Raw genomic sequence first — 12,698 nt, 5'->3', positions numbered from 1 at the left:
CGTACAAAGCAGCATTCAACACCCAGAAGAAGAATCGTTTTTTAAGGCGCTCTGTAATGAATTATGTTGTCGCGGAGGGTTTCAGATGCATTTCTTGGTGTTGGGAGTTTGAAATGGCGATTTTAAAATGACACCTTTCAATTTTACAAATGCCAGTTGTTTGGCGACATCTGCAGATGCAATTTTTTACTGAGTCAGTAATAAATGATAAATGACCTGCACTTGTATAGCGCCTCTCAGACTCCAAAGCGCTTTACACTAGAGTGTATCATTCATCCATTCACACACTGATGGTGATGAGCTACGATGTAGCCACAGCTGCCCTGACAGAGGCGGGGCTGCCGAGCACAGGCGCCACCTGTCCCTCCGACCACCACCAGCAGGCAAGGTGGGTTAGGTGTCTTGCCCAAGGACAGCAAGAACAACAGCAGAACTCTCTGTCCAGAGCCAGGATCGAACCTGCAACCTTCCGATTACTGGACAACCCGCTCTACCTGTTGAGCTATTGCTAACCCCCACACACACCCCAGTTCAGGTACTCTGCTGGTTCCTAAAATGAGCGAGAAAATGGACCATCCCAGTGGAATGGAGACATTTGTATGCCACGAAGGTCTGGTAAATAACCAGAAATTCCAGCAGTGGAAACGGGCCTTGTGTGTAATCTATTTTACATTATTCTAAACCTTGAGACTGTCTTCAGTAACACATTACATGATTATTGCAGGCAGAAATATGAAATCCCCACAAGAAGAGGTACGGATCTTCCACTTATTTTGCTGTAAATAATTATTCTGTGTGAATAACCATGTACGACTGCATAAAAGTCTATGAAATGTCAAAAACCACAGTGACATTTTTAGAGATTTCAGGATTTTTCTTAAATGTAATAATCTACTTTGAAAATGGCCTTAATTTGACTAGCCATTAGCGCGTCAATCCACTGAACTCTATTTTCCCAAATTGATGTCAAAGATCTATCTTCAGGTTAGACGCTAACTGTTCATTAGCTTTCCTCAGAAACTCACTTAAGATCTCAGCTGTTTGTTTGCTGCATTTAAAAATCAGACAGCAAAAAAAAACCTTAAAGTGTCAATAAACATTTTCTTGTTTTGACAGATCAGATGTTGTTATCTTAGATATCTAAAAACTAGAAATATCATTTCAGTGCAAAGATTCAGATTTGGCCCCGTGTAGCATCTTCCACTCTTAAACTAGAATGGCAGAGCTCCAGCAATGAGTCCTGACACAAACCCTTGTTTACTTTTCTTTCTTTTTACTTTTTTTTTGCTCCAGCTCACAGTTTGGTTTGGCAAACCCACCAAAACTACTTTGATGCAATTAAAAAGAGATTGTGGTTTTGTGTAAAATACAGCCTTCTGAAGCCTTTTCACAAAGAGTCACGTGACAACGTTGGGTGGAACCATTTGGCAGGGAAACAATTTTCAAAAGCGATATAAAACAAAAAGTTCCTCCTCTGGTCACAGAATCCCGAGACGCATGAACTAATTATCAAAAATTCACATGAAACTGATCGTCAACTTTACGAATTCAAGCAGTATTTTATCTCTGCACTTTTTAATAAAGCCCGTTTTACTTTGTGTTTTAAGCAGAAACTTGGAAGTCAAGAATTCGGCATCCTAACGATAGCTTGCTGCAATATTCTACGCACCATTACTGAAGAATTTTTCTCTCACACTTCTCCAGCCTCTCGGTAATGACGAGATACCTTTTAACTTCTCATCCTGAGTCGGCATCAATAATTTATGCCGATCTGTTAAAAATTTAAAGTGCCACGCATTAACGTCCTGCCACACCTGCGCTTTCACGCCGTCCACCCTCTGTGGGCTGCTATTTACCATCCACCCCCCATCCCCATCCCCATCTCTCTTCCTCTCAACCCTCGTCTTCCCCCTGCCATAACGAAGACGATGAAAACGAGTTCTCTTTCGCCACCGAACCACGCACGTTAAATCAAATAGAGGCAGTGGAGGCGACAGACCATGAAATGTAAGGGGCATCGTCCAGACGCCTCCAATTACGCTTTGGCCTTAATTGGCGGCGGCGGTGAGGAAGATGATGAATTCTTTAACAGCCGCGTGCGTCTGTGCCTTTCCGAGCACGGCACCGGCCCACGGAGGACAGCTGCTCAGGGCAAATGGGACCTGACAGAAAATCCACACGGCACGACGAGTCGGAGAGAAAAAGGGGCACGACAGTGACTAAAGGGGCCTGTGCTCTTAAGTAGTTGAGGGTTGCTTGCAGGGAAGACGTGTATAATTAAGCGGTCTGCATGAAGGTTCAGATGGCAAAATCCCATTGTCTTGACAGGAGCTTACCGTTGCCCTTTAGGTTGAGATGCAGGGCCGCGTACGCCCTCGCTTCTCTTTTTTCCTCCATGCACCCCCACGCTTTTAGACCTCTTGGACCAAATTACTTTCTAATTTTTAAGCTTGAATGAATCCAGTAAGTTAGAGATGTAAAGGCCGCTTGTCCGTGAGGTTATTCCTTTGCTCCCTTTTTTTAAAACTCCTCTTCCCTCAGCTCGTGGAGATTGACTTGGAGCATTTCAGTGTTATCTCCAGGGAGGCAAAGGTTGGGGGATGGGGGTGAAGGCCACCGATTTGCCCTTATCTATTCTGAGCACACCTAAAACAAATTAGACCTGGCTGCTGTTGCCTATTTGGCTGCGCCGCTCTCATTAAGCAAGCTGAATCCAGGCGATTCACCTCAAGGTCCTGCCTCTGCCGTTTTTTGGGCCTTGTCTTTTATCACTGTAGCAAAGGTTTCCAGACAGCCGCGCCGCCGCCTTCATCTCCACCATTTCATATACATCAACCCCGCACACAGACCACAGGGAGAGAGAACGTCCGTCCCTGCCTGTATGCTGGGATGCTGCTGATTTCCTACACACGACTTGATGCTGGCCTTTGACATCTATTAATTGACAGATTAATCTGCTCATCTGGATTTGGCTTTGCCCTTTTCTCCACCGCTGTATGCAAATGGAGACATGTGACTTATCGGGGTGTTATTTTATGTGTTTTGTTGCATTATGAGTGTGAACACAACACTATGTTGCTATCGATGATGTCAGCACTTGTGTGAACTCTCACTCGGCATTACGAGGAGGCCATTCTCACATCAAAGTGTATAATTAGTTAGTTTTCGAGGTAAAACTGGGGGGTTTGAAGATCATCAGACTGATGTGTTTGTGTATTGTGATTTGACTGGTAGAGTATTCCTGCACCAGTGCAGACGCATTTGTTCTTTGTGGCTTTTAAAAATTAAAACAAGATCTGGATGAAAAGCAAGTTTGTTTATTCAGGGAACCACTTTAACAAGGTAAATCACAAAAAGAGGAAAAGTTGCATTTGTGCATGAAAAATGTACCTCACATAGACTCTTCTTCTGTTACCATTCCTGTCAGTTAGCTGCAGCAGTACCGGTGTAAACAGTAACAAACATGTTCTTGTTCCATTGCTAATAAAACTTAATTTTTTAGTATTTATATAGAAAATCATTTTGCACTAATTCTAATTTTTGTACATTGTTGGATGATTGCGTCTGGTCTGTTTAATCATTTTAAAACAAGTTTTGTTTGTGAGCAACCATGTTTCTTCAGGCAAGTAAAGTTGTATTGTTGTATTTTAACATATAAAATTTAAATTAAATATTCAATTAAACTCAGATTGACCCATAATCAGAGACTGAAACATAGTGAACCTGATTTTGCTGTTTGTGTTTAAACCAGCTCTTTGGTGTCACAACCCTATCTGTGAGTCAGTCACAACTGAGCTTCAGAAGTCGGGGTTTTGGCACAGACATCGTGTACGTAGGATCCGTGAGCTGGTACTGCCTATTGGAGCAGCTGTAGTGGCTGGCTGCCATCTTGGATGGGTCTCCATTCACCCCAGTGCGTTTAATTCTTCTAAGGAGGTGTTTACCCAACTAAAAAATACATTTTATTATGCTTCTTCACAAATTCAGACATATGGTATGGCATGAGTTGAAATATAAGTGTAATAAAATAAAATAAATAAAATTAAAATATAAAATCCTAACAGGTAGGCTATGAAGTCCTAAGAAAACAGTACAACTCAATTCAATTCAACAGAGCTATTCCAACATGCAGCCACCCAGAGCAGCGCAGTTCCGGAATTGGAACGCAATGGTGGTTGCAACCAAAGGCTGTACAAAACAGTGGGCATAGCTGCTCACCCTGTGTTGACTCTAACTGGGTTTGCAGAGTGAGGAAACATCCAATATGGCGGCGAGCTGTTACGCTCTCCAGCGCCCAATAGGGCATCTGTACATATTCATGTATGAGTTTTGGAGTCTTTTTACTGATATTTGGACATCTCTTCTCTGATTGGTCAACAGCAACGCAACTCTACTACTGACCTGCAACGTTGATGTTTTATCTCCACAAATAACTCAAGCCTGCAGGAGTTCTGCTGTGTGGTGGAGTTGCTAATGCTAACTACTTCTACTGGTCGAGACGTTCTCTGCTGTTTCCTGGATGCTCCACCGACACCAACCTTCCTCTTCGTTAGTCAAGATAGGTGAGGCCGTGAATGCTGAGTGACAGGGTGACGTAGATCTGTTAGGATTTTCTAATCCTAGAGTTTCACCGTCTATCTTCTGATAGAAATCAGAAGCTAATGCAGATGATGGGCGTATAGGAGACGGCATTTATGTTCAGCCTGCATGAAAAACGCAGTGACCAATTATAATCAGAAATAAGATTAAAAAAACTGTTTTTCAGTGTTCCATACTTTTAAAGCAAGTTCATTTTTACTATTTAACAAACGACACAAGTTACCAAACATATTTACATCCTAAGGAATCATCATCAGAAGTCATCTCTATGGCATAAACGCTGATTTTGAGTTAAATGGTTAAAGTAAACAAAGGAAAAGGCACATGTCGCCCTCCTGCCAGCGCTGCGTTTGAACGCTAACGTGAAACCCTTTTGAGTCTTCTGAGCTGGCGCTAATGCAAAGGTAACTGCTCGGGAAATGTTAGGTTAGATGAGATTCATCTGCCAGACTAATCCATCCTGGAGCCTGAGAGCAGCAGAGACGCAGAGCAGAATCTGCAGCAGAACAGCACAGCGGTGACACGGGGCAATTCTCCAGGGCCTCGCATTAGCGCGCTAAATTAAAGGGGGTATTAGATGAAATTGGCTCTCCGATTTCAGGGGTGTGAGTAAAATTCTGATTTGCATTTTCCACCGCTGCTTAAGATATAATTAGTTCAGGGTGATTCCCATGTGGAAAGCACTGACAGCCAAATCTAACCAGCTGCCAGTAGCTTATCGTCTCTTGCAAGGAGAAAGGTTTGGTGTGTGCAGCTGTTTGTGGCCGTTTATGTGTGATGGAGAGGAGGTGTTAGACTCGTGTGCACGTCTGTCGTAAATTCTCCCTCTGAGGCTGCAGAAGCACTAGATTTTCACACGTCACAACTAAAACCTATAGAAGTTCAAATGGGCAACCTTCCCATATGTAACTTCCTGTTTGTAGATGTCATACATCACCTTTAACCTCTGCAGCAGAAGGTTCGCCTGTAATTACAAACGAGGAGCCTAAAAACAACAATTACAGCTGGAAAAGTTCTTATTATGGTTCACTGAAGTCAGAGAAGGAGCTTTTTAAAAGCAAGTGTGGATTTGTTTGGGGGCTTCACACCCTTGGTAATTCTACCTTTCTTTGTAAATGGATGTTTTCTAAACGTTAGTCTACCTGCAGGTTATAAATGTGAGTTTAGCTTCTTCTGCACCTGTTTGTTTGTCTGCAGCCTCCACTTTCAGTCCAGGACCAAACTACCCTGAACAAGTCAGTAAATGTCAAAATATCACCTGCACGCTGTTTCAAACTCAGTTTAAGAAGCAGCAAGTCTGCACTGTTTCATTTGAATGCAGAAATTGTCTTTTTTTGTTTATAAGAATTTTCCTTGGACATGGGACATTTTTAGATTGTTATTATGTTTTCTTATTTGATTTCTTTGTTTTACAAAAAAGACAGGTTTGAATCAATCAGGAAAGTGTTCACTACTTAAAAGTGGAACTAGGCAGTTTTGGCTTGCTTATAGCACCCCCTAGTGTACGTTTGTACAACCAAAAGCAAAAACCTGTCTCCTTGCTGTGCGTTTGTCTTTTTAACACCTTAATCTAACAGCTGAAATGTCTCCTCAGCCTTCTTTAGTGTTTACAGGAGTGATTCATCACTAAATTAAACAAATCATCTGTGTTCATGATCTAAAACTTGCAGGAAGCAGACTAAAACTTCAGTCCCAAGAGAGCGACCCGCCAGTCTGGAGCTGCAAGTGGAATATTCTGGCCACAGGGCATGACAGGGGCTGGGTGGCCTTTCATTACCCCTCTAAAGCAGGAGGAGGGCCGGCATCCAGCACGCTTTTGTTTTAACTCTGCTTCAACACACCTGATTTCAGTCAGCAGGTAATTGCCAGGCTTCTGCAGAGCCTGATGAGCTGCTGCACAGGTGTTGGGGCAGATAAACCCCTACTGGATACCTGCCCTCCTGCTCTAAAGGATCATTTTAGCACACACTGACTCAAGAAAATGATTTAAAAGTTGCAGAGTGTCCCATTATTCTGAATGAGAAGTGTCCTGTAAAACATGAAAAGGTGATTCATTCTGATAATGTGAGACATTCACCTTGACCAGAATTAAAAATAAAAATTTGTGGGTTTTGATAACAAAACTTAAAGCTTTGTCTACTGCTAATGTTAGGCGTCTCGATCCAAAATCTGCTTTAAGTTATCTTTGAAAAATGTGGAAAGCTCTTATTCCTTTGATCTCAGACAAAAATCATTAAAACCTTCTCAAACTTTCATCAGGGATATTAGATATGAATGACACGGCGTTGCATTAGAACAGAAATGACAAAAATTCCTCTATACAACATTTGAAAGTTGATTTTAGGAGCAAAAAGGATGAAAATTCCTTAAAATGTCACAAAGTCTTCCTAAAAACTACATTAAGCACGCATGAAACGTTTCTCCTTCTGCTTTTAGATGCAATTCTCACAATTCATCCTGATTAACAAGACGACACGTATAAGTTAACGCTCAGATAAAAAAATTAGAACAGATTAAGACAATAATCTAACAAAATGACATCTTGAGTTCATATTTAAGGAGAAGTGATGCATGTTTCCCCCTCCAGTCAAAGATTAGGTAATAGTTTATAATTAACCCGGTTTTCCTCTGTGTAATCGCTTAATTAATGAGCAAATGATCCGGTCCTCAGGTTGGATTTGTTGGAAACACATCCACCCAGACTCCTGCAGGCCACAGAGAGGAGAAGTACGTTTCCAGCCGAACGATCACACTCGGCCTTTGCCCTTTAAAACCAGATGTCGGCAGCTAAACAAATCAATTGGAATGAACCTGTTTGCATTCGTATCCCTCGTGAGATTGAGATGCATTAAACTCCAGCGCGACACACACACACACACACACACACACTGCCTATGAACAATCAGTTCAAACCAAATGTGGAAAAAGATCAATGCATGTGTAAACACGTGCATGCGGGTGCACACACAGAAACCTTGGGGGCTGTTTTGAGACTTGCCATCAGCGGCTCTGCCATCACTCTCGCCATCTCTTGGTGGTCAGCAGCTGAGGCTTTGTGGGATATTGATTCTCCCCATCCAGAGACGGTTTCCATAATTGGTTAAAATGACCGGGTGCAGAGAGAGATGGCTCTCTGCTGAACACCATTTCCCAGCCCTGCTTGGAGCAAAGCCAAGCCCGGGCTTGTTCGGATGCGTTCCAGCCACAGCCTGACTGGCAGCAATTAGGGGTGTCTGAGCCAAGCTCAGCTTGTGCTCCGCACAAACACCCCTAATTACTGCCAATTAGGCTAGGCGGGTAGGCAGATTTGAGAAAGCAGGGGGATGTTCAGGCATGGGTGGGCATGGAAACAATTTTCAAGAGCTTAGAACGTGACTGGATGAAAAGGTTAATGCTTTAGAGTGCAAGGGGATAATGACAAAAGAAGGGGAAGCAGAGCTCCGGTTCTCACCTCCAGCGATGAGCCTGGCTTCTTCTTCAGCTCCTCACATTTCCTAAATTTGCAGATCTGGTGGCCCGTTTTGCGGTTCCGACAACTGCTGCAAACACCACAGTTGATTAGCCGCCTGCAGGGTGCACACACCCCGCACCTTTTCCTTTTCTTCTTCGCTGGGTTTCCACTGGATGCTGAGGAATTATTCTGTGGGCAGTCTGCCAGATTGGCAATTTGAAACGCACTGTCTGTAACGGCTGCTGAGGCTGCGGGGGAGTGAAGGGCTGTCATGACGATGACCCCGGGAGGTAATGAGATGCCCCCTAAAGCCGGAATAGCGGAAAAAGTTCCAACGCGTTCCGGGAGATTCATTATCTCTGCTTCAGCAGCGCCGCATTTCAGCTTGTTCATGCATTCTCCTGCTAAAGGTCTGCAGTGTTCGGGGGATAAGGCAGAGAGGAAATTATTATTTGCCATTTGCAGCGTCTCTGGCGGCACGCCAGGCTTCCCCGGCCTCTGGGAGTCATTTCTATGCATGCTGGTCCTATTAGGGTTTATTGCCGCTGATTTCCTTCCCCAGAGCATGGCGGTATCACAGTTCCAAGGGGACATACCAATTCTGGCACTGGGAAAAATGGGCGTTGTGATGCGGGCGATTTTAGCAGTCTGTGGAAACGCCCCATTGGTTTTATAAAAGTTTGCAAAAGACCTGTACCTTTCCATTTCTGCGTTATAATCCAAAAGCTGGCTTAATCCACCATCCTGAAGATTATCCTTTTGTAAGAGGGACACATCTGCATTCTGTCCATTTTCAATGCAAAGCGCATTGTTTATGTTAGACATGACTGAGGGGCGTCTGTCGGCGTTTTAGCAGGAGAGAGTGAAGGTTGCAGGGGCCTTGGTCAAACTGGAGCTGGTTACGAACAATGTGTCACCATCCTGGTTGGTCGTCGTTGGTGCTAAAAGAGGAAAACAGGAAATAACTGTCACACATGAAAAAGTCAGGAAAGAAAAACGTGTAAATGTATTTTTTACATCAACTTTCTGAGACGGTAACAGATAAACACGTGAAGAACACGTTTTATCATAAAGGCGGACCAACATGGCATTGTCACAATAAAAATTCATCTGAATATTTTTTTCACACTTTTAAGATTGTTTTTTGCTCTCTTGTCAGCTTTAACAAGCTTTTTCACACCCTCAGTAATTATAGACAGGGGTGCGTTCAAAATAAAGACACAGCCATCTAATAGCGTTAACATTTTTGAAAGTTTTAAAAAAAAATCTCATCAAATGTCCAAAAAACGTGACAGCAGAAAAGATTTAGACGTGAGTTTGAATGTTGTGATTCTGTGTTTCTGGTGTCTCAGCAATAGCAGAGGTTGTCCAACCTGTCCCCCTGTCTCTCATTCATGGCCTCTATTACAGCGACAGCCCTCAGTGACGGCTACCGGTGAATTTACAACCAGATCATGGACCAGACCGACCATGGTGTCAGCAGCCTAAAGGATAGGGTGTGTGTGTGTGTGTGTGTGTGTGTGTGTGTGTGTGTGTGTGTGTGTGTGTGTGTGTGTGTTTCCTTCCCCTGTCTCTCTTCTGTCTCTGGATTTGGTTTCCACAGATAAAAGCCCATTAGACACATCTCTCCCTACTCCCATTACCTTTTTTTTTTGTGGGGTACTTTCTTTTTTAATTGCCAAAGCTGATGACGGTGGGGGAAAAATACATTTTAAAAGTGCACACATACTGCATGGATGTCCTTTGTTTGTGGGTCTTTTTTTAATGCCCAAATAAGCAACCAAAGCCTAAGACCCTGTTTTTATGCACATATGTCTCCATGTGCAACCTGCCACCCTTTTGAATCTGGACGTTTCGTGTCGATGTGATATCCAAAACAAGCAGCAGCCACCCGTAAACAAAACCTCCTTGGCTTAATGATCGACCCTCCTCGGGGTCATTATTACTTAATCAATTCACCCCTGGAGCGGAATACGCAGCCCAAAGGCAATCAAGTCACGGACATTGATTTTCCGCCTGTAAACAAAGTTTCAAGAGACAGAAATGTTCAATACTCGGAGCTGGAGGGAGACAGACAGGAAGAGAGACAGGGGGAGGTTTAGAGAGTGAAAACGAGACGAAAAAGTGGAAGAAAAGAAGAACCATCGCGCCGATGCTGCGCAATGGTGCCATTAATTACACTTAGTGTGCTCTGTTCTGTGGTGCACGTTCAGATCAAAGGTCAAGCGTAGATGTGGGCTGCAACAGGGCCAATAGGAGCCCATTTAAGTGCAGCTGGGATCGGGACAGAAAAGGGAGAGAGTGGATGAACAAAAAATGGGAATGGTGATGTGAAGAAGAGATGAGAGGAGAGGGGGGAATGGGATGGAGGGATAAATAGAAGAGAGAAAGAGCGTCACCTACCAGGTGAGAAGAGCTCCAAGAGGCGCTACCAGGGACGGAACATCACGGCGAGGCGAAGCGTGGAGGGGAAATAACGCAAAAGATGCGAGAAGACGCACCGTGTCAGTGCGCGCGCGCTCAGCCTTCACAACAAAAGAAGCATTCTGACCGACTTTCCCTTCGAGCTACCAGACAAGGGCTGAGAAGTGCACGAATGAGCCAAAAGGTGCAGAAGAAAAATAAGGATGAATATGGAGCAATCGAGGAAATCGGAGTGAAAAGGCGGAGAAGAAGCTTCCTGTCCTGATCCTGGGGCTGTGCTGTGCGCCTGGTCCGCGTCTCCTGGCTGTCGCTGTGTGTGGCTGATTGGTGCTGAGGTGAGGAAGCAGGGATGTGGACACCTACTGATCATTGGCTGGAAATTACTACAGAGACACTGTCGGGAGGGGGTGGGGTAAGGATGGCTCAGAGCCCCGAGAGAGAAACATCTCCGGGAAGCATCTGCGTCTCGCTGCGTGACACCCCCCCCCCCCCCCCCCCCCGCGCAGTGTTTTTAACATTTCTGTTTCAGGACGGGACATTTAGTGGGGAGAAAGGAGGAGGAGCGCTTTTAATAAGGTTTGGGGGAAAGTTGTCAAATTAATTAGAATGGAGCGAAGCTGTGATGAAGATAAAATGCCTCACTTGCCCCCCCCCCCCCCCCCCCCCCCCCCCCGGTCCAACGACAGCCATAATTACCGAGACCTCCGGGACGCATCGTGTTATCAATCCCGCCTGCCGGCCAGCCCAACGCCTTCAGCTCCAACTGACGACATTTATTCCTCCGATCCCCTCTGAGGCTACGCTGCTTTCTTCATGTTGATGTTTATTAGCTCCAGTTAAAATTATGACTCCCCTCTAATGTCCCAGGTTTTCACCAAACTCAGCGTTTATCATAGGCTGTGGAGTGATTGGCAAAATAAAATAAAACAAATACAAAGAAAAAATTGTTAACAATAATAATAATAATGACCTTTGCACCAAGACGTATAAGAAAACCAAAACATACGTCCTGATTAAATGTTTTATTCCCAGAATGAAGCTGAAAGAATAAAAATAAAGTGCAGTAATCCTTCACAAGAGTCTCAGATACCTGAATCGTGTAAACGTGTTTACCAATATTGTGCATTGGTTAAAAAAAAAGATGTATCAGTTCCAGATGTTTTGAATTAAGTCTCTTATTGTGAAGGATTGAAGACGTTGCCAAAGGTCTACAGCCTATACTGTAAATCTAGACAGACCAAAGCAAAATGACTTTTTAACTTTATTCTGTATATTTCTCTTAATTTATTTTCGTCATTGTAGCTCAGATCTTGTGTCAAAAGCTTCTATTTTTGATTTAGAAAATAAAAATGCAAGCAGATAATAAAATCATCTTAGACTGACAATTATGTATTCTAACCTTGGAGGGGAAGTAGAGTAACGGTTATAGCTCTTGGTGACACATTAGGAGAAGTATTGACCAGATTATCAAGATAAAAGAAAGTCATATTTTAATTAGTTTTAATCTGGATTAGTACCATCTGCAAATTACTTTAATCTAAAAACCACCATGCAAACAATCTTTGTACTACAAATGGTGTGATAGTGGCATCTACAGACAATGCTGCTATCAAGAAATTAGCTAAAGAGTTTAAGATAATTTCAAAATATTTCTGATGGAATTACCTCATAATCCAGAGGAAAGGTTCACACTGTGTGCATGACCTGCTGTGACATTTTTTACATTGTAGTTATTTTTTAAAAGAGCAGTAGTCTGCTCTCTATATTGTGACTAGCCATTAGCTCTTGTATGAACTAACCTGCATTTCTCTCAACTGAGGCTGTTTAAACAGTGGCGTTGGTAAGACATGTAATATCTGAATCCTTTTTAAATTGTCCTCATTACTTTTGGATTAGTTGTTGATCGCGTTGGTCATTATGGGTCTTGCAACACCAAACCTACAAAAAAAGCTATTTCTTTTGAAGTTGGTTTCTGAGAAAAGTTTATGAAAAATTAATGTTTTACTTTAGATAGCTCTTGCAACTGCTTCAGCTTAGAGAAGCAGATTAGTAGCAGTGATGAGTCTAAAAATGCTCACAATGAAGCCTGCTTTAGTGTCTTAAAACAACTCTAATCTCAAAAAGTTTGATACATGCAAATGCTGTTAATAACCCTCCCCTTGTCATGCACTGTCAGTACTTATGGTTAGTCCAGCAAAACTGTAGTGCAATTAAATCAAGTTCT

The 12,698-nt window shown here is 43.2% G+C and overlaps 1 protein-coding gene across 1 annotated transcript in view; it reads right to left on the bottom strand.

Moving 5' to 3' along the window:
* Window positions 1–10,931, bottom strand: part of cxxc4 (CXXC finger 4) — a 42,244-nt gene extending 31,313 nt beyond the window's left edge. The window contains exons 1-2 of the mRNA XM_070552838.1: window positions 10,454–10,931; window positions 8,051–8,991 (exon numbers count right to left, since the gene is read on the bottom strand). Coding sequence (XP_070408939.1) covers window positions 8,051–8,875 — 825 coding nt within the window. The 5' untranslated portion in view covers window positions 8,876–8,991; window positions 10,454–10,931. The remainder of the gene's footprint in view (window positions 1–8,050; window positions 8,992–10,453) is intronic.
* Window positions 10,932–12,698: the final 1,767 nt, after the last annotated feature.

This window comes from Nothobranchius furzeri, chromosome 6 (assembly GCF_043380555.1).
Source record: "Nothobranchius furzeri strain GRZ-AD chromosome 6, NfurGRZ-RIMD1, whole genome shotgun sequence".
In the NCBI taxonomy this organism is placed as follows: Eukaryota; Metazoa; Chordata; class Actinopteri; order Cyprinodontiformes; family Nothobranchiidae; genus Nothobranchius; species Nothobranchius furzeri.
This window is presented reverse-complemented; position numbering and strand designations above follow the sequence as displayed.